Genomic DNA, 26,778 nt, shown 5'->3' with positions numbered 1-26,778 from the left:
TCCATCACACAATCATCCTGATCTTATCTTCGGGATGGGTAAGTGTGTTCTTGTTATCTTTAGAGAATGTGCTTGTTTCAAGGTGTTCTGGTACCACCCTTCTGGAATGTGTTTGTGTGAGTGCTCTGTGCGTATTGCAAAATGTGTGTTTTGCAGTATCAGTGCTTTTGTCAGATTCTGTGAGCCGGGCTTGCCTCTAGCTCACAGCGTGATTTTGCTTTATATCAGCACATTTTTGACTGCTACTTTAGCCCAGGCCTCAGGCCAGGCCTCTGATAAAAGCACTTATGTTTCAGTCCCTCTTCCTCCAACACACATCTGAAGGCAGAAAGTATAATTTAAGATTAATACTACAAGAGATTATTCCTCTTTGGATTATGTTAATTCTCACAGTGCTGCCATTTCTCTCTTCCATTACCACAGCATTTTTTGCACCATGAAAGATGCAGTAAACAGACTTGGAACATGAAACTTTTGAAGACAGGCAGACCGAAGAGGGTAAGAGAAAATCTGCTCAGTTTTGGTTCTTTCTCCCCGTACTCAGAAATTCTGTACATTACTTCTGTACATCACTTCTCAAACTTCACTGAATTGTGAAGTTGATAGATGGTGACATACAACTATCTCACTTAAGTTATTAGGAAATAACACTGACAAATCATCATCAAGCCCAATTTTATAAAATAACTCTGGAAAAAGTATTTATTTAATGGAAACTTTCACTGAATAAAAAGACCAACACTAGACCTTCTGAATAATTGTCCTGAAAAAACTGCCATTCAAGATTGCTAAAACTTCCTCTTATTTAAAGTTTAGTCACAATGTCAATGCAATACACACAGAAAAACAAGGGATAATTTACATTTATTTTTTTCTACCATAGAATTCCTTAGAGTACAAATCAAGACTTGATCATAAAAACACAAAAAAACCCACAGTTAGCACTTTTTCTTTTTTCTTCCTCTCTTAGTCCATGATTTCCCTTTTTTGCCCTCAAACACAGATCGGGCAGTCACCATGACTGTGTTTTCTTCATCTCCATCCTCACCACCTGAGCTACTATTCATGTCTTCCTCCTGTCTCACTGTGTTTTTCTGAATTGCTGATTCCTTGACAGTTTTTCCTCTTTTGCTCTTACTTAAAACTTCGCTTTCAGAATCCTCCCCTGAAGACCCACTGGATGCTTCTGACAGCTGCACCTCACCAATGAAACCGCCTCCATGGAAACTCTCCTCTTTGGACTTTGAATGTTTTTTCCTCTTTACCCTTTGGCTTTGTGCTGCAGTAGCTCCATCTGTTATGTCTATGTTATGTATTTTTCCTTTAGTTTTCTCACCGTGTTTAAATTCTCTTTCTACAACAGCAGTAGCCTCATCAGCTGCTGCTTCTTTTTCTTTCCTCCGCATACAAGTCACAGCTCTTCGAAGTCTCTGGCTCTTAATGGATTGCTTTTCATGTTGTGCTAGTCTGAAGAATGAATCAATTCGAAGTTGAGTCTACAAGAATACGCAATAATTAAAGAGGTGAAGTTTAGATACCATGGTGATAGGCATTCTATAAATAAAATAGATTATGCAATAGTCTAAATTGGTGTAGAACAAAGACTGCTCAAATAAATGAAATATGAATCACAAGTATATACAGAGTTCAAGATGAGTTACCAGAAGAGATTAGTAATTATACAATAATATAATTATTCATTAAGTTTTAAAAGCTTCCTTAGAGCAAGAAACATTACAGCCCTGTTTAAAGAAACAAATTAATGGCTAAGGAAGCAAAATTCCCTTCACGTTTTACAAATACTGTGTTCATACTTCTAACATGCGTTATTTGCAATTACAGCACAAATGGAGACTCCCAGACCTGCACACACACATACTTATTAGCATATTCTCAAATGCAAAGCTATTAACATAATAAAATGATTGCTTTCCTAACTAAACCCTACAACTATGCTTTTAATTTGCACAAACCAATGAAATAAAATGTTATTCTCATTGATCAAATGAATTGAATGCTTACTGCAACATTTTAAGTCTTAACTGCAACCTTTTTGAAAGAGTCACTTAAGATGCCACATTGTTAACAGTGTGTGCAGATTTAAAAGTTATCAATATATTTGTGTTATAAAACAAAGTATTTTAAAAGCAATTCCTTCATATCTGCTTACTCCTGTATTCAGGGATCTGCATCTCCCTGCAAGAGCTGATGCTATTACTAACATATAAAGCTTTATAGGGAATACAGTACAACCTCACTTAGCCAAACTGTTTGAGAGAACATTTAAAAACATTCAGCTAGATGAAGCTTTACATGAATGGAAGACTGGCAAGGCTGCTTTGAAAATCCTACAGGAGCCAAGCTTCAATGCATCAAAAGTAGGGATTAAGTAGGGAGTATGGTGCTTTAGGAATCTGTAATATCAGCTACTGCAGAACAAACAGAAGCCTGAACTCAGGAGTTGACAGGCAGCAGAACTATTAGTATAATTTTAAATGCTGTAAATTAGTAAAATCTAAGTGCTTCACAGCACACAAACTGTACAATATTTACACCCAAAAGAACTTAAAATCTAATGTGATGTCATTTTAAAAATATATGTACTTACAATTTTAATATCTACATACACAAGGCCTAATTCCATGCTGACTTACAACTTGTGACAGCCCACAAGTTCAATGGAATTGCAGGGGTTGTAGTTCAGCACAGAATTTGATCAAGAGTCTGTTAAATGATTTGGATTTATAATATACTTTTGGTTGAAGCTTTGCTGGTTATTTTAAAAATACTAGATTTTAAATTTTCAAGCCAGCTTTAAACTACATAAAATCCTCCAATAACACGATTACCTGTTGTGAGTTCAGCTGTTTAAGTACAGGCAAAAGGACTTCATCTGTCTTTGTCCTAGTCCAGCCAAAGCAACTCTGACAGAATGTGTAGGCAGTTAAGGTTCATCAAAAATTAAAAAACACTTCTTACTACCAAAGTATGAATGTGAAAAACGGAAGTTCCATACATAACCAAGCATCTCTAAAAGATACTGTACCTAAAAGTTTTTGTACTGTAAAAACAAAGGAAATTTCAAGGTCTAGTAACAACTATTGCCGGTATTATCGCAAATGTCTCCAGAAAAGCTTATTCTTTTCTATTATCCATTAACTGTGTATCACACAACAAAAAGATCCCTCTGACTACATCTAATATTGTTGTAAAAATATGTTAACCTGAAGAAAAGAAAAAACCCACAATGTTTGTATATACACCAGAGGCTTCATTTAGTTACCTAACTATGGACCATCCATTTTTAGACACAGTGCTGTATCTCAAATTGCAGTCAGTGCAAGAAATACATGGACTGTGGCAAGGGATGCTAAATAAAGCGAGGATGGAATCACTTATTTTGTTTATGTTTAAAGTGAAATCCTCCTCACCTTACCTTTGCTTGAAGTGAGTGAGATTACGATATCACTCCTCATGCAAGTGAGACAAGTAGAATTTGGTTCTCTGTTACTGAACTTGCTAATAGACTCATGCATTCTTTTCTATCAAACAACTTTGGTTCACAACTCCAACCAGATATGATTGTAAAAAGATATTCTCTGATCTGTTCTACGTCAGGCCTTCCCCAGATGAATGACCCCTTTGACTCATCCACCACAGGTTTCAGGTAAGCTTTTACTACTGCTGGATTTGGGAAGCCAGGACTCAGCTGCAGTTGCTGCAGTTTTTTCTTTACTTTGGTATTATGTGGATTGGATCTTATTTTCTTATTCTTCTGAGCTTCAGTCCACCATTCACTGAAGAGTATAGGAGGAGACAGACATTCAGTTGTTTCAGTAAAATACATTTTAGACTATTAAGGGCTATCAAGCGAACTTAAACAGCCTTTATTATTATTATTTCTTATTTGTTTCCAGTAGTGCCATGACATGATAGGCAATTTCCAAACAACAAGCTGGCACAATCTCTGCCCCAAGAAGCATACAATCGAAAGGCACACAGACACTTTAGGGAGAAGATACACAACCTGTAAAGTACCAGTGGTCAAGGTGATCTTTGGCCACATCTTGGTCTGGACAGTAGAAGTCAACTAGATTCCTCAAAGGCAGCACAACAGAAGTGGGTCTTCAAGAAGTACATAAATACAAAGAGGGTGATGGCCTTACTGATGAGCTGAGGAAAAGTGTTCCACACATAGTGATGATTCTTGGATGACTTTTGTAACAAAAAATGACACACACACACACATATATATATATATATATATATAAAATAAAAAGTCATAGCCCCAGGTAAGCCCACTTCCAAGTGAAACTGCTCCATGAAATTTTAAAAATTTGGCTCCAGTGAACTGTGCTATGGATTTATAAGTGGTTTAAAACAATTTTTATTGGAAAACATGGAAGCCTTCCTACTTACTAAATCTCTTTTAGTAATGTCTCCCGCTAATCCTCACTAACAGGATCACGTGCACCCTTCAGCTCAAGGCCCACTGTTCCTTTCAAAGCACTTGCCCTCTTGCCAGAAGACTTCTAAAGATGAGGGAATATTACCTACAAATAGTAACAGTTGAAAATACAATCCAACCACGCAGATATTTATAAACCAGATACAAAGGAACCATATTCAAAAAGTGTTAAAGTTAGAAAGTGCCTGAATTAAGGTTGCTCATGCAGCCTTAATTCCAACCCCCCTCCATGCCCACCCCAGCCTTGCTCATAAGCATGATAGTCTTGATTACATACTGTTTTAACTGGACCCCAGATTCATTCAGTGCACAAGGATAGATGCTGCTAAGAAATAGTGAATAGCTAACAATGCACTTTCCATGTGGCCCCATGCCAAACTGGCTGCACAACCATCCAAACACTGCAGTGAACACAGAATTAGTTTCTTCATGGGCTTTTCTACAGCACTCATCACCATAATATTCAAGTACTTCACAAACATTAATGAGCTTATCTTTACAACACCCGGCAAGGTAGGGAAGTATTATCCTCCCCATTTTACAACTGGGGAACTGAGTCACAGAGGTTTCATTCAAAATGGTCAAAAGTGTCCACTGATTTTGGGTGCCTAACTCAACATACCTAAGACCTGATTTTTCAGTGTACTCAGCCTTTTTAAACACTTAATATGTTCATTGCATAGTGTCCTGTGACTTCAGTTGTGTGTGCTCAGCACTTCTACAAGTCTGACCACAGTTATCTAAAACCGAGTACCCAAAATAATAAAGAGCACATAGTTAGTAGCCACCCTGGAAAGCTTTGGTTTCAATGACTCACCCAGCATCACATGTGCGAACTCTGAAAGAGACAAAGACAGAATCCAAATTTTCAGGGCAGGATTTAGCTTCCTAAAAAATGGAATAGTCTTTTCCCTTCCTGTGAGTCCAGGCCTCATTAGCTATGCACTTTCCAACATCTGCAACAAATGAGCTTGGGGTCCTACAGACAACACACATTCAGTACATAACCCTGATTCATTCCCAGAACACCATTCACACTGTCCCCTGAGTGAGACAGGAGTTATGTGGGGAAAAAAAGTGTCTGTGATCATGTAATGAAAGACTGTATCATAAAGCATATGTACAAGGGGGCTGAATTAAAGGTTGCATGGGACAACCTTAATTCCAGCATTTATTAACTTTTAAATGCATGACTTTGCAATGTTAACATTCATATAATTTTTTTGGAGGGTGACGAGGGGGAGATAATATTTCCCAGATTTTAAGAAAAGCAAAATGAAAATACAGAAATTCTATCATGTGAAACAATAATGTCCTCCCATTTGGGTCATCATCAGGACCGCCTTTAGGTCCACAGCACAGACCTGTACTATTCCACCTAACTGATAGGAATAACAGGCTGTTACCTTTTATACGGCCCAGCCACTAGAAGGGGATACCTGGTAGATAGCAAAACAACGTAGAAACTCAGGAATCCTGGGTTCTATTTCAGTGACCCTTCTTTACATGCCCTCCTGACCCTTCCGTTTCTTTCACGTAACCCACAGCCTGTCTCTGCCCCTCTCTATCCTAACCTTTGTATGTCTCTTTTCAGGCAGTCTAATTCCCATTCTTCATTCTCCTCCTTCTACCAAAAAATATAGAACACACCTTCTCCCAAACTTGGGTGTGGGGGGGCACGGCATGTGTGTTCCACTAGGAGTCCAACTCTGAAATGAACTCTGAAGCAGTTGCACAGTTCTAAAAAAACCCAAATCTCTCCAGTTTTATTCTATTAGCTACATCAGAACATCCCACTGTTTCCTTGCCACTTCAGCTAATAATAACCTAAATTCAGAAGGATGTGACAGGCAGACCAGTTGAAAGTCTCGGCGATAAGATAAAAGGGGGTGGGAAAATAGGGGTGACATCATGGCAGGAATCTACTATAGACCACCAAATCATGAAGAGGAGATGGATGAAGCATTTTTAGAACAACAAATATCTACAACACAAAACCTGGTAAGTAATGGGAGTCTTAAGCGGATATTTTCTGTTGAAAAATAATATGGGAAACACATGTCTGGGTAGTTAAAGTCTTAGAATCCATTGGGGACAACTTCTTCTATCAGAAAGTAGTCAGGGAGTAGCCATTTTGGACTTGATTTTGACCAACGGAAACGAATTGGTTGCTAATCTGAAGCTGGAAGACTGTTTGAGTGAAAGTAATCATGAAATAATAGACTTCATGATTCTAAGGAAAGGAAGGAGTAAGAGCAGCAGAATAAGGACAATGGTCTTCAGAAAGGCAGACTTTAACAAACTCAGAGAATTGGTAGGTAAGGTCCCATAGCAGTTTCTAATGGACACAATATGAAAGGCACAACTGCAAACTATTTCAGTGCAAAGGAAACATAGGGAGGATAAGAAGAAGCCAATATGACTCCATCAGGAGCTCTCTGATGACCTGAAAATAAAAAAGGAATTCTACAAAAAAAATGGAAACCTTTCCAAATAGCTAAGGAGAAGTACAAAAGAATAGCACAAGCATGTAGGGACAAAATCGGAAAGGTTAAGGAACAAAATGAGTTACACCTAGCAAAGGACATAAAAAGGCAAGAAGAGGTTCTCAATCTTTCCAGACTAATGCACCCCTTTCAGGAGGCTGATTTGTCTTGTGTACCCCAAGTTTCACCTCACTTAAAAACTACTAGCTTACAAAATCAGACATAAAAATACAAAAAGGGTCACAGCCACATTATTACTGAAAACTTGCTTACTTTCTCATTTTTACCATATATTATAAAATAAATCGCAACCCCCAGGTTGGGAAACAAACACTCATATAGTATACAGCAGTGTTTCTCAAACTAGGGTAGCCGCTTGTGTAGGGAAAGCCCATGGCAGGCCAGGCCAGTTTGTTTACCTGCCCCATCCACAGGTCCGGCCGATCGTGGCTCCCACTGGCCGCAGTTCGCTGCTGCAGGCCAATGGGGGCTCCTGGAAGCGGCGGCCAGTAAGTCCCTCGGCCCGCACTGCTTCCAGCAGCTCCCATTGGCCTGGAGCAGCAAACTGCAGCAAGTGGGAGCCACGACCAGCCGGCAACCCTAGTTTGAGAAACACTGCTGTATACTATATGGGTGTTTGTTTCCCCAACCTGGGGATTGCGATTTATTTTAGTTTGAGAAACACTGGTATACAGAGTAGCATAAACAAATTCTTTGTATGAAATTTTAGTTTGTACTGACTTTGCTAGTGTTTTTCATGTAGCCTGTTGTAAAACTAGGCAAATATCTGGATATGTTGGCATACCCCTTCGAAGATGTCTGCATACCCCTGGCTGAGAACCACTGACTTAGATAATGGAGTGGAGAGTATGTTTAGAAAATTTGTAGATACCACCTGCGAGGGGCTGCTAGCACTTTGGAGGACAGGATTAGAATTTAAAATGACCTTGACAAATTGGAGAATGGGTCTGAAATCAACAAGATTAAATTCAATTAAAACAAGTGCAAAGTACTACTTAAGGCGCCTCTCCCCGCCACAGCCCTGAGTGCCTACGCGGCACTTAATAGGTTGCTGCGTGGCTTACAGAGAAAACTTAGATTACAGTAGATCACAAATTGAATACAAGTCAACAACGTGATGCTGTTGTGAAAAAGCTTAATATTATTTGGGGGTATATTAACAATAGGGTTGTATGTAAGACACGGGAGATCATTGTCCCACTTTACTCGGCACTGATGAGGCCTCAGCTGGAGTCCTGTGTCCAGTTCAGGGTACCACATTTTAGGGAAAAACGTAGATAAATTGGAGAGAGAGAGAGTCTAGAGGAGAGCAAAAAATATATATAAGTGATAAAACCTGACCTATAAGGAAATGTTAAAAATACTGGGCATATTTAGTCTTGAGAAAAGAAGACTGAGGGGGGAATCTGACAACAGTATTCAAATATGGTAAGGGCTGCTATGAAAAGAGCCCTGTGATCAACTGTTCTCCATTTTCACTGAATGTAGGACGCTGCAGATTAAGCCCATTACTACATAAGGGAGATTTAGGTTAAATATTAGAAAAAACTTTCTAACTATAAAAGGTAACTAACTCTGGAATAGGCATCAAACAGAGGCTGTGGAATCCCCATCATTGGAAGATTTTAAGGAAACATTGGAGAAACACGTATCAGGGATGGTCTAGGTTTACGTGGTCCTCACTCAGCAGAGGGGACTGGACTTCGTGACTTTCTGAAATCCCTTCCAGGCCTATGATTCTATGATAGCTATGTTGTTTTCTATAACCTGCACTCTTCACCTATATTCGCAACATCTCTCTTTACACGGTAAAATGATAGAAAAATATGTAAAACATCTGTATTATGGAAAGAAAAATCAAATAAATCATACGTGAATTTTAAGAGCGGTTCCATTCCAGGCCCAGGAAATTCATTTAAAATCTCCATTGCTGTTACATAGCCAACAGATGGGATTCCTTCAGTGTAGTCACTTCCAAGCAAATAGGCCAAATTAATTAACTTGCTTCTGTCTAACCCTGTAAGACAGAAAACATAAACCAGACATTACTCTATGAATTTAAACTCTGTTCTCCCAAAGACAACAATAGCACCTTATCTGAAAATAAAAACAGTAACAGGAAAATGCACAGGCATTAACAGAGATAAAAGCTACTCTGATTCAAGGTCAGGGCTTGCTTTACATGCTGGACCAATCTCAAAACATTACTGCTAGCTTAGTGATTGCTTTAAAGTACTGTATCTGACAACCCCTTAGAGTCAAAATTAAATGCTGTTTGGAACCCTGGGAACTTGCATTAATTTTTGGCCTTTATGTTATTTTACATCTTAAAAAAAAAAAAAACCCTCACACACCTATGTCTCACCATCTTCAATTCTGACCTAAGTTTATTGGCTTAGATATCAGGAATTCAGAGACAGAACCAATGCTGCACACAAAACACAATAAAGTCAGGAATCTCAGTATTCAAATAGCTTAAAAGCAGCGGTTCTCAAACTGTGTGGTCTATGCTCCCTGGCTGGAGGTTGATCACACTGTGTTGGCAGGACACAGGATGATGATGTTCATTGCTTCAAGTTGCATCTACAGGCCTCCAGGCTCTGGAAAGGAAGAGGAGAAGTCAACCTAGCTGCCACTACTAGGAAGTGGTGTTATAAGATGACAGAAAACCAGAACCACTCCTCAGGGACTAGATCTACCAACTTACTCCAGAAATTACTTCAATGGAGAAGGAGAAGGGAGGAGCGTGCATGCTAGGACGATCCATCAGGCTAATCAGAATGTCTATATGTCCATGGCAGCAGGAGAGAAAGACCACTGGGCATAGGGAACCATGTGCAGAAGAAAAGAAGAACAGGAAAGATGGCAGACAGAAAGTGAAACTGATTTTTTCCACAAAAAACAGACCAAAACCAAGTATACTACTGTATCACAGATAGTTAAAAACACAAGTAATTTCATAACACTTTTTTCACATAAGCAATTGCAAACTCTGCCACAAAAGGCATAAATAAGGTAATCAGAGAAAGAGACTCTCTTTTCTCCTCTTATCTTCTTGAACTGCTGTAGTTACTCTTGCATATAGAAATAAGAAGTGCTTATCACATCAGACACAGTACTGGACAAAAATGATGTCTCAGAATTTGCTGGGAGAACGAACCACAGCAGAACAAATACTTTTTCATTAAGTAAAACCATTGAGAAGTTTTGCATGATCAATAATCAATAAACATATTAAAATATTTTTTCAAATCTCTGAACTGGGAGTTTTGTGGTAGTTTTGCCTAAGTAACGGCTGAGGAATGGGCAGAAATTGTCCCTAATAAATTAGGTGACAGGCACACAAATTTAAAAAGTTCAATAGTTTACTATGTGCCATGACTAAAAATTTTGTTAAGACCAGTATAACTTTTTTGATCTTTGGTCTTGCACCAGCAGAGGGAAAAATACTAATTAATTAGTAATTGAAAATTGTTCTACAACATGATTTAATCCCTTAGATCCCTTTATAATACAGTGTTTGTCAGCATGTCCAAAAGAAACTTCTATTTAGAGAAGCTTATAATCGGCCTATATAAATTTTCTCTGACTAAAATGATGCATGGTCTTTTCTCTTCTTCACACAAAATGTGAATGTTTACCAGAAAACAGACTTGCATTTCATACATGGTAGCTATTACTACTATTGTAATTAGGTCACTAGCTTAGTCCTAGTGCAACAAATGGCTGTGAATTCAAAGAGATTCCTTAATGCACAAACCAACATAGAAGGATGGTATCTGATATGACTTTGATCTCTCTCTCTCTCAAAAAAAAGAGATCACCACAATAGTTATATATGATTCTGAATGAGTTCCAGTATTAAGAAGATATAGAACAAAACTTCCCATCAAAAGCAAGCAAACAAATATATCCAGCATACAAGCACTTGCACCTTACCTAGTTGGTTTTGAATATCCACATATTGGTAATATTCCACATACTTGTTTTGACTGAAGAAATTTTTATAAACATGCCGTGCTCCAAACAGCCAAATATCACTATCGTCAGTGATTGTCCCAGATGTCTGATCAGTAAGGTCCAAGACAGCACACTGAGCCTCTGCCTCCATAGGTGCTTCAATGTAAGGAACACCAAACAGACGGAGAAGCTCCTACAGGAAGTGGGGTTAATACGTCATAAAAAAGGATAGCTCATAATACCATGCCTGCTCGACTCAAAAATGTGCTTGGTTCACATTTGGATAGTGTTTACTCATTCACAGAAAATCTAAACAATTTACATAAAGTCAAGGGGCTGAATCCTACTCATCTTACTCATACAAGTCTCTTGGATAAGCTAAATGCTCGCTCTAATTTTTCTCCCTGTACTTCTCAATTCCAAAATGACTGAAAACTGGCTACATAGATCACTAACTTAGAGAGGAAAACACCCAGCCTCCTTAACTGTTTAATTCATTTGTTTCAATACAAGTTACTCATGTAAATATTCTTTTAGGAAAAGTGAAGCATTACAAGACTTGAAAAGTCCTCAAGCATGTCTGACAGCAGACACCACTTTAAATTCTGGTGTTCCCAATTTACAGATTCCAGGAAGCCCACTATTGGACTTCACTATTGCTATTGATTTAACATGAAGGGTGCTCCAGTTCTATAAATGATGTAGCATAAAACAGGAAGACAGAAACAGTTGTGAGCAAGCAATTTTATAGCCGTATTTCTGACCATGAAAGACAGCAATAACATCCTAGATGGTTTTTGTTTTTTCTAAAAATTCTTATAATAATATGAATGAATGGTATATTTACATGTGTCAATGGTGTGGATAAATCATCTTTTGTTTATCAGAACACTTTTCTAGTTTCAGACTGGACTCTGCTAAATGTGCTGTTATATGACATATAACAACTCCAGTTATGCGCACACATACCCCAATCTATGGAAACTACTCTTCCCCCATTTCTTCTCCTTCCTCCCTTCTGCAAAGCATGGATGCGCGTTAGTGAATCATTTTTTAGTATTTTCAGGCTGATCTTATTCATTTGTATCTAGTGCCACGAAAGGCTATAAATGTTTACATTTTTTTAGGGCTGTTGATTAATCGCAGTTAACTCAAGCGATTCATTCAAAAAATTAATCGCAATGTTAATTGTACTGTTAAACAATAGAATATCAATTGAAATGTATTAAATACTTCAGATGTTTTTCTACATTTTCATATATATTTGATTTCAATTACACAGAATACAAGTGTATATTATTTTTATTACAAATATTTGCACTGTAAAAATGATGGAGAAAGTTTTTTTCAATTCACCTCATACAAGTATTGTAGTGAAAATGCAACTTACAAATGTAGATTTTTGTTACATAACTGCACTCAAAAACAAAACAATGTAAAACTTCAGATCCTACAAATCCACTCAGTCCTACTTTTTCTGCCAATCGCAGACAAACAAGTTTGTTTACATTTACAAAGATAATGCTGCCCTCTTCTTATTTACAATGTCACCTGAAAGTGAGAACAGGCATTTGCATGGCACTTTTGTAGCCGGCATTGCAAGGTATTTACATGCCAGATATGCTAAACATTCGTTTGCCCCTTCATGCTTTGGCCACTATTCCAGAGGAAAATACTTCCAGCTGATGATGCTTGTTCAAAAAATAATGTGTTAATTAAATTTGTGACTGAACTCCTTGGGGGAGAATTGTATGTCTCCTGCTCTGCCATATCCTCACTCTGCCATATACTTCATATTATAGCAGTCTTGGATGATGACCAGCACATGTTCTTCATTTTAAGAAGACTTTCACTGCAGATTTGACAAAACGCAAAGAAGGAACCAATGTGAGGTTTCTAAAGATAGCCACAGCACTCAACCCATGGTTTAAGAACCTGAAGTGCCTTCGTGTGGAGCAGGCTTTCAGGAGTCTTAAAAGAGCAACACGCCGATATAGAAATTACAGAACCCAAACTGCCAAAAAAGAAAATCAACCGTCTGCTGGTAGCATCTGACTCAGATAATGAAAATGAGCATGCATCAGTCCACACTGCTTTGGACTGTTATCGAGCAGAATCCATCATGGACGCATAGCATGGACGCATGTCCCCTGGAATGGTAGATGAAGCATGAAGTGACACATGAATTTTTAGCACATCTTGCACGTAAATATCTTGCGATGTTGGCTACAACAGTGCCACGAAAACATCTGTTCTCTCTTCCAGGTGATTTTTTTTTATATACAAAAAAAAAAAAAAAAAAAGCAGGCAGCATTATTTCCTGCAAAATATAAACAAACTTTTGTTTGTCTGAGTGATTGGCTGAACAAGAAGTAGGATTGAGTAGACTTGCAGGCTCTAAAGTTTTACATAGTTTTATTTTTGAATGCAATTACAAATGTAGAATTATGTACAAAAGTAAGTTCAACTTTCATGATAAAGAAATTGCACTAAAGTACTTTTATTAGGTGAATTGAAAAATACTATTTCTTTTGGGTTTTTTTATGTGCAAATACTTGTAATCAAATATAAATATGTACACTTTGTATTCTGTGTTGTAATTTAAATCAATATATTTTAAAATGTAGAAAACATCCAAAAATATTTACATTAATGGAATACCATTATTGTTTATTAATTTTTTTTAATTGTGCAATTAATTTTAACCGGTTGACAGCCCTTATTTTTTTTCCAGAGATCCCTTGCTTGAACTGTGTTCTGTGCCCTGTTAAAGTCTGTTTCAAAACAATTTGCTCAGTTTTTACTGTTAAATTAGGATCAGTTACAGCACTAATAGTCTGTCTGCCACCATGTGGCTTGCAATATCTCAAGCTCTTACCAAAGTATAATTAACTGAGGGGGGCTAGAAGGGGGGTGTTAAAAAAAAAATCACATCATGGTGAAAGTACAAGGAAGCCTTTTAACCTGAAACTATCTCCCTTTTCCTCCAAAGAAAGCCTGAAAATTAGTATTTTGGAACATCGTTTACAAATATTAGATACCACTGTGTGTTACTTCATCGGGTGTCAAGTCTGTATAGTCTTTAATCAAGACCAGATATTTTTAAACCTATAAAGTATTTAAAATCAAGATAGGATCTCTTTCTAAAAGATATGCTATAGCTCTAACAAAAATTATGGGATTTATGCAGAGATTACTGGGTGAGGCTCTTTGGCCAGTGGTATGCAAGAGGTCAGATAATCATCATAATGGTTCCTTGGGACCTTAAAAATCTATTAATCTATAGGAAACCTTAACTGGCTACAGTTTACCTGCATTAAAATTAGAGTGATTCTATGTTATTGTGAGGGTTTAATACTCAAAGGATTTTGCATGGTTTACGTGCCTCGTACAGCAAGAGCCAAAGATCAAATTGGGGGGGGGGGGGGGGAAGGGGTAAGCTCCCACCTTAATTTCCATACAAAATGATACAGTGTGGTAGAGGTTAAAAAAAGTCAGGGGTAGCATTCAAGCACATTTTTCACTCAACTATGGTAAATACAAAAGCTAAGCCCCACAAAAGTGAAAATCCTGTAAGGTTTCAAAAAAATACGATTGTGCATATGTGCAGTAACCAGAGCCTGATACAGAATGCGCTTACACTTCCAAAAACATCAGCTACTAGCATGACTTCAGTTGGTAAGAAATGCAGAAAAATGAACACACACAAAGCTGGATATAACACACACAAGCATAATCCAAAAGATTTTTTTAGTTTTCATAGAATTATAGAAATGAAGGTCTGGAAGGGACCTGGAGAAGTCATCAAGTCCAGCCCACTGTGCTGACCATCCTTGATATGTGGTCTGTTCTTAAAAACCTCCAATGATGGAGATTCCACAACCTCTCTTGGAAGCCTATTCCAGAGCTTAACAGCCCTTATAGTTAGAAAGGTTTTCCTAATATCTAACTTAAATCTCCCTTGCTGTAGACTAAGCCCATTGCTTCTTGTCCTTCCTTCCGTGAACAAGGTGAACGTTTGTGTATTTGTATATTTTCAAAAATGTCAACAGTACAGTTTTTCAAAAGTTTCAGTTTAAACAACATTAGATACAATTTGCTGCACTTCACCTTATAAAGGCTTTTTAATTTCTACTCAATCTTATTACTCCCTTCTCTTGCCCCACACTAAAAAATATAAGCTTGATACTTGAAAAAAAGGGAAGATATTTTCCCTTATTTATTCATGAAGTATGAACCTTAACTGTACAATGTAACATGTAATATTTCAGGCATTTTGAATCTGAGACATGTTCTTTTAATATTCTCTCAAGTAGGCTGAGGAAAAAAACCAAGCTCATAAGCGAGAAAAGTGACCCAGAATTAAACATTATAAACAGTGTTTGACATACTGTTTTGACTTGCCAAGAGGTACAAACAGTGATTTTTATTTTTAATGTCATTATGAGCGTCAAACATTACCTGACTTTCCAAGAACATCTGTCCTGTTACAGTGGCAGCAATACGCTCCTGCTGTTGTTTTTGAGCCTGAAGCATGTTTTGCTCAACAGAAAGGTTGTTTTCCAGAGCTTCCAATTCCTCCTGCATATTAAATAAAAGCAAAGTTTGGTCATACCAACAGTGAAGTATATTAAATTGTTTATACATATATGTGCTTGACTATAATTACAACAGGAACCTGTGCACCACTAATTCACACAGATGCCTGTAAGTCTTCATACTCTTCTAATGAAGCACATCATAAGGATATAAATAGAAGACCTGAGACCTCATAGCTCCCGCTGACTTCATCTGGAGTTGTGGGTGCTCAGCAACTCTGAAAAATCAGGCTCAATATATTCTGTACCTTTCAAGCAGACAAATGAATAAGACAGGGATGAAGCCAGTAAGTTAAAGGAGGCACACAATAGCTCTGCCATAAGTGTCCATTCAACAGTGTCCTTTAGAAAAGCAATTTAACTGGAGATTACTTTACTATTCCCTCAATACAACTAACAAAAAACAAGTATCATTACCAAACTAATATCTTGCCACTCATTCACTGCATCTTCCCTGTCTTTTTCGGTTTCAGCATTCTGATGAATAGTCAACTGCACTTCTTCAGCAGCGTCTTTAAGGAGGTTCTCTGTGGCACCATCATCTCCTTCCTTCTCCAGTTCTGTAGCTGCTGCTTCAACAGCCAATGTCTCATCAGGTTCAGAGGGAGCATGTGATGTTTTAAATATTTCACCTGGAAACCCAGTGTCATTACTACTTTCACTGTCCACTTCAATAAAGCTACCTGCACAAGAGGAAGGGGGGGGGGAAAAAAAGCACGTTTTCTTCCTCATTAAGGGGGAAAAATACCATACTCAACTCCTAAGATACATTATTTTTTTATTAATTATTATTATTTCCATCAGACCGTGCCATTCTCCAGGACTCCTCCGGGCAGACCCACTGTTAGAGAGAAGTAGGAAATGTCAACATCTAACATCACCTAAGAGCTTTTGCTGCTCTCACAGTTTCTGTAGTATCTTCCCCCTCCCCTCCCCCCAGACTAGCGATGTCCTGAGAAGACAGAATTAAAATAATGATTGTCTGAACTAGCTTTACATTTCTTTATTTCCTTATAAAATATTGATACTCATGTAGAATGTGAAAGCTTGAGTCTTTAGAGTTAAAATAAGACAGATTTCATCTATGGAAACATCAGCAATTAGCCTTTTTTTATTCATTACATTTTTAATAATTTGCATTGAATTGATGAGAACTGCAGTTTTACCTTCCCCTCTACTCAGTGTAAAGTTTTCAGGATTAATGCTGATAGATATATAAAAATAATACAGCTGTAAAAATAATGAAGATGTGTGATTTAGGAAATTTTAAGCTGTACACTAAAGAAGAGTTATTTATTTATTTATTTTAGAGGGAAAAAAGGAACTAGGGAGGGATATGTGTGCATAAGTACATATCTCTGTTTTCCCTGTTGCATAGCACTTCCCCCAGGGAAAAAAAAAATGTTAAATAGCTTCTATGTGGTATGACTTTGGCAGAGCTTTTCTATCAAAAACGCTTAAATAAATAAATCAATAATAAGATAAAATAAAATACGTGCAATCCTGACTGGGTGAAACTATGGTGGGGAAAACAGATTTTGGTTTATGTAATGGCATTAGTCCTACCCTCTCACAGGAACTTTTTTTTTTTTAAATTAAAGGGGCGGGTTGGTTTGTTTTTAAACAGAAGAGATCGCTCATTACTTTGCATAATCTTATATTTAAATGAGTAATAAAATTGTGACAGCGTGTAATAAAAACACAGAAGATAAAATGGAGCATAAGAGGTTTAAAGTTTTAAATGCATTGTATAGGAGAACAAAACAGTTCAAAAATAAATGTTAGTATAGATCTTTAATGACAGGAGCAAGCATCTGAACAGCCTCATCCCTCAATGAATTTCTCTCTTCACCACTTCTATCAGAGGATGGAAGCTTATACCCATGAATCCAGCATACATGAGGGGAATACCACCCTTCCTGCTGACCTCACAGTTCTATGAGTAGAAAAGGGCAGCAAGTGTCTGCGAGATTCTACACCAGGGGTCGGCAACCTCTGGCACGTGGCTCATCAAGGTAAGCACTCTGGCAGGCCGGGCCAGTTTGTTTACCTGCTGCATCGGCAGGTTCGGCTGATCACAGCTCCCACTGGCTGCGGTTTGCCGTCCCAGGCCAACAGGGGTGGCGGGAAGCAGCGCAGGCGAGGGATGTGCTGGCCGTGGCTTCCCACCGCCCCCATTGGCCTGGGACAGCGAACCACAGCCAGTGGGAGCCGCAATCGGCCAAACCTGCCAATGCGACAGGTAAACAAACTGGCCCGGCCTGCCAGGGTGCTTACCCTGGCGAGCCACGTGTCAGAGGTTGCCGACCCCTGTTATACACCAAGTCCAAAGTAGCTTAAATTAATTTATGCTGCTTACCTCTCTGTGCCATGGAATTTCCTCACCCCTTTAAGATGGGAACCAGATTCAGCAGACAGGTAATAACTTAGCAGCACAACTTTCTGCATGAGCCAAATGGTTCATGGAGCTAGGGGAGCTAAAGTGGCTGGCCATCAATACAGAGTTTGCTCAAATTTAGGGAAGAGAATGGTAAACTTTGTTTTCCACGCTAAAGAATTACATGAAACTAGAGGTTTAAATTACCGTGAATAGCAATAATGTTCACAGGGGAGAATCTAGCCCAAAGATTTCTCTCCTCTTATACAAAAAGAATGTTTATTATATAGTGGTGTGGGAGCATCATTACAGTTTAAACATCAACCTTTGTAAATCCTCTAACACTGACAGACCAAATTTCAAGGAAATCTGACTAACTCAGGAGGTTGCAGGATAGGATTAATGGCACGAATTTGGAGTCTAAGCTAGGAGTTCTGGAGATAAACCCTCCCAAAAAAATGACATTTAAAAAAAAAAAGTTTCTAAGTGGGGTTTTTTTTTGCCCAGAGCTAGAAATGAACCTATTGATGAGATATGGATAAAAAATGGTTTCAATATGCAGCATTTTACCCAAGGCAGCGCATGGTACCCACTAAATCTTTGCGGGACCCAAATAGAGAACAACATTAAAAAACATATACATGTTTACACTGTACATGTACCAATACAAAGAAAGAACTAGAGAATTTCCATTCCAACTATTTTTTTATGCTTTAAAGCTCAAATCTTGTATGTGGTCTAACATCCAAATGTTTAAGTGGATTGCTTCATGGAGTGCAGAGTAGCATTAGTGATCCAAATCTGGGTTCATGACGAAAGGATTCCCAAGTTACAGACCCCCTCCCCTCAAAAAAAAAATGTACAAGTTGTTTACCTCCTTTTTCAACCCATTTCATCCACAGGCTTCCAGCTAACTCTATTAAAAGGCAAAAAGAGAGGCGTAGGGGGAAAAGGTTGCCCACACCCCCTTTCCTCTACCCTCTTTGAGCAGTGCCTCACTATGCACATACTCACAGTGGCTCTTGGCACTAAGATTCAGGAGGTTCCAGATCCTGATGTACACTCACACACTTAGACATCTCCTCAGAGAGAACATGTAAAATTTAGGGACCACCACTTCACAGCATTTTACAGCTCTCTTACACTTACTCACAGGATACAATCTCACTTTCATGTAAGCATCATTTAAGCATTAGAATTCTTATGTTCCCCCTCGTTGCTGACAATGCCCTTTGTAATAATACTCCTGTGCCCTGCTAATTATACAACATATACACAATTCTACACTGAAATAATGCATACTACAATCCTGTAGGTACACGTGCAGCTCTTCCCTTAGCACTCACACTTCTGGGTGCAAGACATAGATCTCCTCATATCCTAATCACTGCCTTGTCACACATGTCCACATGTCACAAACACACCTTACTTAGCAGGCCCAACTGCTGCCTCCACCATTTAGTGCAAGTACACCTAACACACTGACTGTGCCTGGAGTATATACAAATAATTCCAATTGACTACTGCCAGAGGAACAGAGGGAATGTGCCATGGTCAACTGCCGCTCCCTCCCGCCATAGTGTTAGATGGAATCCTGTAGGTGAGAGAATAAGTGGATAATAAAAGGAGGTGAACAGCATACACATTTCGGGAACTGTGGGGTTGGCAGAGTAAAGGTATCGGTGTTAACAGGATAGATTTGCTGAAAGAGGGCAGAGTTAAATATGCATGTGCAGCCTGAACTCTGCAGTTCTTGGTTTTCAGATGTTGGAGGAGTTTTGCTCAACTTAGCATTCTGCAAAAGCACAACATACCACCACTCAACATTAACTCTGCGTTAATATAGGTTTTTTGCCATTGAACTGAGTCACTGGTCAAAATGTTCAGATATCAATTGATAGCTGATATATATTGTTTGCTCCCAGAGGATCAGAGAAAGTTTTATATTAAAATTGGAGGAAATCAGTTACTTATCAAGAGAAGATGTATTTATATGTTCCCAGATTTATTGAGCAAACAACTAAAAATACATCAAATTTAAGGTTCGAATACCAAAATCAGACTTGGATATGGGACAGAAGTGTTCTTCCCTGTCAAATTAAGTTATTACGGAGTCTAAGATCTGTTATTTCTATATAAGGAGGTAAAGTGTTTATAGACACTGGGTCTCTTTTCCAAGGGACTAAGATGATCGTGTCAAACCACTGGATGATCTCAATTTTAGAAAAAAAAAATCATATTTGCCTGAGTTCTGGCAAATCCTAGATTACCCAGTTATTAACAGTTTATAACATACTTTTTTAAATGAATATAACATTTGGATACCTAAATACATTTTGTTAGTCAAATGGCTACTTAACTCTTGCAGGATCACAATCAAATGCAAAGGATGATCTGGGTATTATTTTTTTATACAGAACACTTTTATATGAACAGTTGTCACCCCTACTGTGCTTTGATACACTGCTGGGTTTTTGTCAAGAAAAATTTCCAAATGATGAATTTCTCTTTGACAATCAGAAAGACTGAATACTGTTGGAATATTAAGCGTAGTATCGGAAAGTTCTTCTGATTTATAAATCAGTATCAAAACAAGACAAATTTGGGAATGATCTCTGAAATAAGGCTTATCATAACTAGAGCAACTGACAGTCCCTCTTTGGGAAAATATTGACTTGTGACAGAGGATAAGAAATCATTTTAATCAAATCCTCTCATTTCAAATTTACAATCGAATAAAATTACTTCACCCTACAATTAAAGTATAAAAAAAATCCCATATTAAAAACTGCTTTGTACTAAAAAAAATTTTAAAAAAAATTAAGCACTTCTTCCTGTCTACAAGAGATTATATTTGTCAATAAGGCCTAATTTAAAAAAAAAATCATACATAAGATGTTTTAAAAATACAGCTTTGTCTCTATTAGAAGAGGTAAATTCAAGGATCATGTCAGTAGACTGTAAACTCTTCAGGGTAGGGAATCTCATCTTCCTGTGTATCTGTTCAGCAATTAGCACAATGGGGCTCTAATCCTGATTGGGGCCTTGGCTACCACAATCAAATATGAAAAAAAACCAGCATGCTGCACATACCATCTGAATCACTCTCTTCAAACTGTGATTTCCTTTGTACTTCTGCCTCATCAGGATTTGCTATTTCTGGAGTGACTGAAAGTGGATGCTGTAGCTCAGAAGTATTCTTTTCAGCTTTTGGTAAAACACACTCTACATTTTCAGATTCCCCGTTGTTGGGAATTTCTGTAGTTTCTGAATGAATCATAGCTACCGAAATGGTCTTTGTTGTGGAACTTACTGGTTTCTGCATGCAAATATTCATATTTTCTTGCAGAGAATATGAGTCCACTTTTGAAGTGTAATCTTGTTCGTCTTCTGTCTCTTCTTTACCTATTCTAATGATTTCAACAGAGGAGTCATTTTTAACACATGGCATGGACGCGCCTTTAGATATAGGAATCGGGAAAAAATCTGACTGACTTGTTTCTTGCATAAGGACGGTGTTTGTTGAAAGAATTGTAGGTAAAAGTAGCGGCTCTTTTCCATCCTTAATTTTAGGAACCTCATCTTCCTCATCTGAGCTACTAATAAGATTCTTCACTCCTGACATTTCCATTCGTGTTCTATCAGCACTAATGGTAATAACTGCTCTCACATCATCACCACCACCACTTAGAGCTTGCTGAACAGCCTGTAGTGTTCTTGGTGATACATTGTCTTCAGCTATACTGGGGCAGAGAGTGGCTTGGTCCAAATTCAGCTGCCTTTTATCTTCATCCTCTGGCTCCTCTTCTGAGCTGCTTTCTAACATAGCTACCTGTATAGCAAGCAAAGTTCTGGGAGAAGGTGGTGCTCCAACTGCATTGATAGCCTTCTCTGTCTTTAACTTTTCAGGTGAAGGTGGTTTGGTATTAGTATTCATTTCATTTTGTATTTTATCAGGTATATTATATTCAGGTCCTGTGGAAGAATGCCCAACTGAAGGAGTTTCTAAGTGGGTACTGGTGGCTTCCTTTACTTGAATACCTGAAAAAGAAAAATATTGCTAAGTTTATTCATATGTAACTCTTCATATATTTTCCTTTTCTGCTATAATGAATTAGATTTAAAATCATAAAAAGTTGGTGGTTGATAACCAAGTCTTATTACTCTATTTCTCTGCAATGTAATAATCTTAGCGTTATAGTTCATTATACTGAAAGTATCAACTACAGTAAACTTTTATACGGCACTTGACCAACCAGTAAGCTCTATAAACTAGCATTTCTGATCTGCACTGAAAGTCCAATTTATAGTGCGGTTGGTGCAGGGCCTGCAGGGCGCTGGAGCGTGGGAGGGGCTGCAGGGCACACTCTGTGAGGGAGCTTGGGGCAGGGGGTTGGGGCACAGGAGGGGCTCAGGATGCCAGATAGAAGGGGCACTCACCTCCGACGGATCCCTGCAAGTGACTCCCCATCCCTGCTGTTGCTGGCAGAGGCACGGCCAGGAAGCTCTGCAGGCATGCTGCCTCCGTCCCCCATCCCCGAGTGCTGGCTCTGCAGCTCCCAGCCCATTGGCCGGGAACCAAAGCCAATGGGAGCTGCAGGGGTGGCGGAGCCTGCAGACAGAGGCAGCATACCTGCTTGCAAAGCTGTCTGGCTCCGCCTCTGCCAGGAGCAGCAGGGATGGGGAGCTACTTACAGGTAGCCACCGGAGGTGAGTGCCTCCCATCCAGCACCCCGAGCCCCCTTCCATACCCTAACCCCCTGTCCTAAGCCCCCTCCTAGAGCCCATGCTTTGCAGCCCCTCCCACATCCCTGCCCCACACCCCCACCCCGCACTCCAAACCCCTCCCTCTGAGTTAACTGGCATTTTTAATTTACCAGCACCCTCCATTCCTCCAGTATGCTGGTTAAAAAAAGCTTTTACTGTATATATTTCTGTACATGGAACTCAGATTTCTCAGTAGTAATACACAAGACAGACAGCAATACAGAGTGCCCAAACCCAGTGAGAAATTTCAGGAAGTACAGAGAGAACATTACAATACCTTTTATCAGAATGTAGTGAGAAGTATCTTCAGAGACTACCCTCTTGCTTTCCACTTGTTTCATGAAGCCCCCCTCATTTTCATATTGGGTTTGGATGTGGCCTGAGTCCTGCTGGCTCATCTCTTTTTCCACATTTTCTATGTATCGATTTAGATTGTTTTTTTTAAGCAAACCCTTGAGTTGGTATTGTGAGAAGTCATTGGACTCCTTAAAACAAACAAACAAAAAAAAAAGCATAAAAATCCAGGTTAGGGTTGCAGTTAATTCTGGTAAGCTTAATCACATGCTTGTAGGTTATTTTTGTTTGTTTTTTTATTATGTTTTACCTTAAGAATAAAATAGACTTGCACAGGATGTGCTACTTGATAATATAACTGTTGACATTCACTCTGTTATTATTCTCTGAAGAGAAACCAAGCAGATGTCCTTAGGCAACCTGTCTGTGCTGGGAAATAGACAGTGAAGGCAGGAAACTGTGCAGCTTGGAAATACCAAGGTCAGAAGGGAGAGAGATGCAGGTCTCCCCCGAGAAAGGTAACAGCTAGGGAGCTGGAAGCAGTTAGTGGGTGCCCTTGCTGTACCGCTGAAGTGAAATACAGATGCAGTTGTCCTTGAACTGTGACACAGTATTAAATAATTATTTTAAATATACTTAGGAACATTATTTAAATACACTGATACCTCTCTTACATGACCAGAAAAAACTGGTCATTTAATAGAGATGGTCCATAACTACAAAACAAATAAAATTATAATGGAACCCACACTGGGGTGATTTAAATGTGGTTGCCTATTACATCATCTACCCTGGCAGGTTTCAGTGCCAGCTGCCGTCTAAACAGTCCTATTACACTTCAAAATATAGTTGTGCTCTCAAAAGTGATTGTAAAAATGGCACTGCAGAGTTCCAGTTGTCTCTTAATAACTTTTTACACATTTGCTTAGTTTTCAATTTTAAAAAAGAGGTTTCCCAACTTCCAGCTTTGCATGCAATTTGGGATCTGGAAGTGAAGTTGTTTTCTTTCCACCTGACTTATCATAAATAATAAGATTCACTAAGTTCCAATTACAGAATAATTCTGGTGGTGATGCATGAGCCACAATGCAAGAGTGGATTATTATAAAGCAATCTTGGCTCTGCAATTCTAACAGAAGTCAGAAACCAAAACTCTGAATACATACAGAAAGCAAGTTTGTTGAGAACCATTACTCTGACATTTTGTGCAGTCACTTTTCTGACAAAGCACCAGGAGTAAGGATTTCTTGATGTGAGATACTAATGCAGTCTTCATCGGCACTAATGGCAGCAGATTCTATCCTACTGGCTTTAAAAAAGCTGATGGATTTTTTAAATTTTACCTCTGGCATTGTCTCAAATAATGTTCTTCGTCGCTTTGTAAACTCCTTTATGTCTGTCAGGATTTCATGTTTCACTTCTGGAGGCAGACTGCTGAAGTCTTCTGATTCAATGTCTACAGAATGAGGATTGTCAAAGAATTCTTCCTGTAAGAAATGAGAGAGAACTTAAAAACACTAATTTCATATGACCAAGGCAACAAACATATATAGAGTAACTCATAACCAAATGGAAAGTCAAATATACAGTATTTAGTCTCTCAAATCAGAAGTTAGTACAGGGGTCGGCAACCTCTGGCGCGCGGCTCGCCAAGGTAAGCACCCTGGCGGACCGGACCAGTTTGTTTATCTGCCACATTGGCAAGTTTGACGGACTGCGGCTCCCATTGGCCACGGTTCACCGTCCCAGGCCAACAGGGGTGGCGGGAAGCCGCGGCCAGCATATCCCTCAGCCCACGGCGCTTCCCACCAGCCCCACTGGCCTGGGACGGCGAACCGCAGCCAGTGGGAGCCAACGTGGCAGATAAACAAACCCGCCGAACCTGCCGACGTGGCAGATAAACAAACTGGCCCGGCCCACCAGGGTGCTTACCCTGGCGAGCTGCGTGCCAGAGGTTGCCGACCCCTGAGTTAATACAACAAGGCTTTTATTTAGGGCTGTCAAGCTGTTAAAAACCATTAATCATGCGACTAAAAACATTGTTAAACAATAATGGAATACCATTTATTTAAATATTTTTGGATGTTTTATACATTTTCAAATATACTGATTTCAATTACAACACAGAATACAAAGTATACCGTGCTCACTTTATATTTATTTTTATTACAAATATTTGCACTTTAAAAAACAAAAATAGTATTTTTCAATTCACCTAACACAAGGACTGTAAAGCAATCTCTATTATGAAAGTTGAACTTACAAACGTACACAAAAAAAAAAAACCCTCCTGCATTCAAAAATAAAACAATGTGAAACTTTAAAGACTACAAGTCCCATCAGTTCTATTTCTTGTTCAGCCACTCAGCCAAACAAGTTTGTTTACATTTGCAGAAGATGCTGCTGCCTGCTTCTTGTTTACAATGTCACCTGAAAGTGAGAACAGGCGTTTGCATGGCACTGTTGTAACTCACATCACAACATATTTACATGCCAGATGCGCTAAAGGTTCACATGTCCCTTGATTCTTCAACCACCATTCCAGAGGACATGCATCCATACTGATGATGAGTTCTGCTTGATAACGATCTAAAGCAATGCAGACTGACATTCATTTTCATCATCTGAGTCACATGCCATCAGCAGAAGGCTGTCTCTCTTTTTGGGTGCTTTGGGTTCTGTAGTTTCCGCATCAGAGTGTTGCTCTTAAGACTTCTGAAAGTGTGCTCCACACCTTGTTCCGCTCAGATTTTGGAAGGCACTTCAGATTCTTAAATCTTGAGTCTAATGCTATAGCTATCTTTAGAAATCTCACATTGGTACCTTCTTTGCGTTTTGTCAAATTTGCAGTGAAAGTGTCCTTACGAAGAACAACATGTGCTGGGTCACCATCAGAGACTGCTATAATGTGAAATACACCTTTACCCCATTATAACACGAATTTGAATATAACACGGTAAAGCAGTGCTCCGGGGGGGCGGGGCTGCGCACTCCGGCAGATCAAAGCAAGTTCGATATAATGCGGTTTCACCTATAATGCGGTAAGATTTTTTGGCTCCTGAGGACAGTGTTATATAGGATAGAGGTATATATGGCAGAATGCAGGCAAAACAGAGCAGAAGACATACAATTCTCTCTCCAAGGAGTTCAATCACAAATTTATTTAACGCTTCCCCCTCCTGCCCCCCCAAAATGAGCATCATCAGCATGGAAGCAAGTCCTCTGGAATGATGGCCGAAGCATAAAGAGGCATATGACTCTTTAGTGCATCTGGCACGTAAATATCTTGCAACACTAGCTACAACAGTGCCATGCGAATGCCTGTTCTAACTTTCAAGTGACACTGTAGTTAAGAAGTGGCATGACTGTTGAATAAATAACAGTGTAAGTCCAAATATTTATATTTTTAAAAAAAGAAACATTTTCAAGCCCTACTAAAAAACCATTCATCTCTTTTCTCTTAATAAAAGTCCAGAAAATGTCATTTGAAAACTTTACCTATCCTGAAAGTATTTCTATTGCTGTGCCATGATGTTTCTAACCCTAGCAGGTCACAAAATATAGACCTTTAAAACATGGTTGTAACCTAGGATTTTTTTTAATATATAGCTATACTACTGAAAATTAAATACATAGAATTTGAATAGTTGCACATGAGCATTAATATTATCAATGCTTTTAGGTAGCAACAACAACAACAGAAATGACACTTTAGAAAAACAGTTCTCAATTCTGCAATTAGAACCTGGCAGGGTGGACACTTGCACCCATGCGGAGGCATACTGCATATGGATGCAAGAACCTGAC

The 26,778-nt window shown here is 38.7% G+C and overlaps 1 protein-coding gene across 1 annotated transcript in view; it reads right to left on the bottom strand.

Moving 5' to 3' along the window:
* Positions 1 to 674: 674 nt before the first annotated feature.
* LOC120404794 (DNA repair protein complementing XP-G cells) overlaps positions 675 to 26,778 on the bottom strand; it is a 74,896-nt gene continuing 48,792 nt past the window's right edge. Inside the window, exons 16-25 of the mRNA XM_039537818.1 lie at positions 24,315 to 24,458; positions 22,955 to 23,162; positions 21,004 to 21,951; positions 15,951 to 16,216; positions 15,397 to 15,516; positions 10,915 to 11,128; positions 8,848 to 8,992; positions 3,597 to 3,797; positions 2,850 to 2,934; positions 675 to 1,496 (exon numbers count right to left, since the gene is read on the bottom strand). Coding sequence (XP_039393752.1) covers positions 939 to 1,496; positions 2,850 to 2,934; positions 3,597 to 3,797; positions 8,848 to 8,992; positions 10,915 to 11,128; positions 15,397 to 15,516; positions 15,951 to 16,216; positions 21,004 to 21,951; positions 22,955 to 23,162; positions 24,315 to 24,458 — 2,889 coding nt within the window. The 3' untranslated portion in view covers positions 675 to 938. The remainder of the gene's footprint in view (positions 1,497 to 2,849; positions 2,935 to 3,596; positions 3,798 to 8,847; positions 8,993 to 10,914; positions 11,129 to 15,396; positions 15,517 to 15,950; positions 16,217 to 21,003; positions 21,952 to 22,954; positions 23,163 to 24,314; positions 24,459 to 26,778) is intronic.

This window comes from Mauremys reevesii, linkage group 1 (genome assembly GCF_016161935.1).
Source record: "Mauremys reevesii isolate NIE-2019 linkage group 1, ASM1616193v1, whole genome shotgun sequence".
Lineage (NCBI taxonomy): Eukaryota > Metazoa > Chordata > Testudines > Geoemydidae > Mauremys > Mauremys reevesii.
The sequence above is the reverse complement of the archived record's forward strand: the minus strand, read 5'-3'. Positions and strand labels throughout refer to the sequence as shown.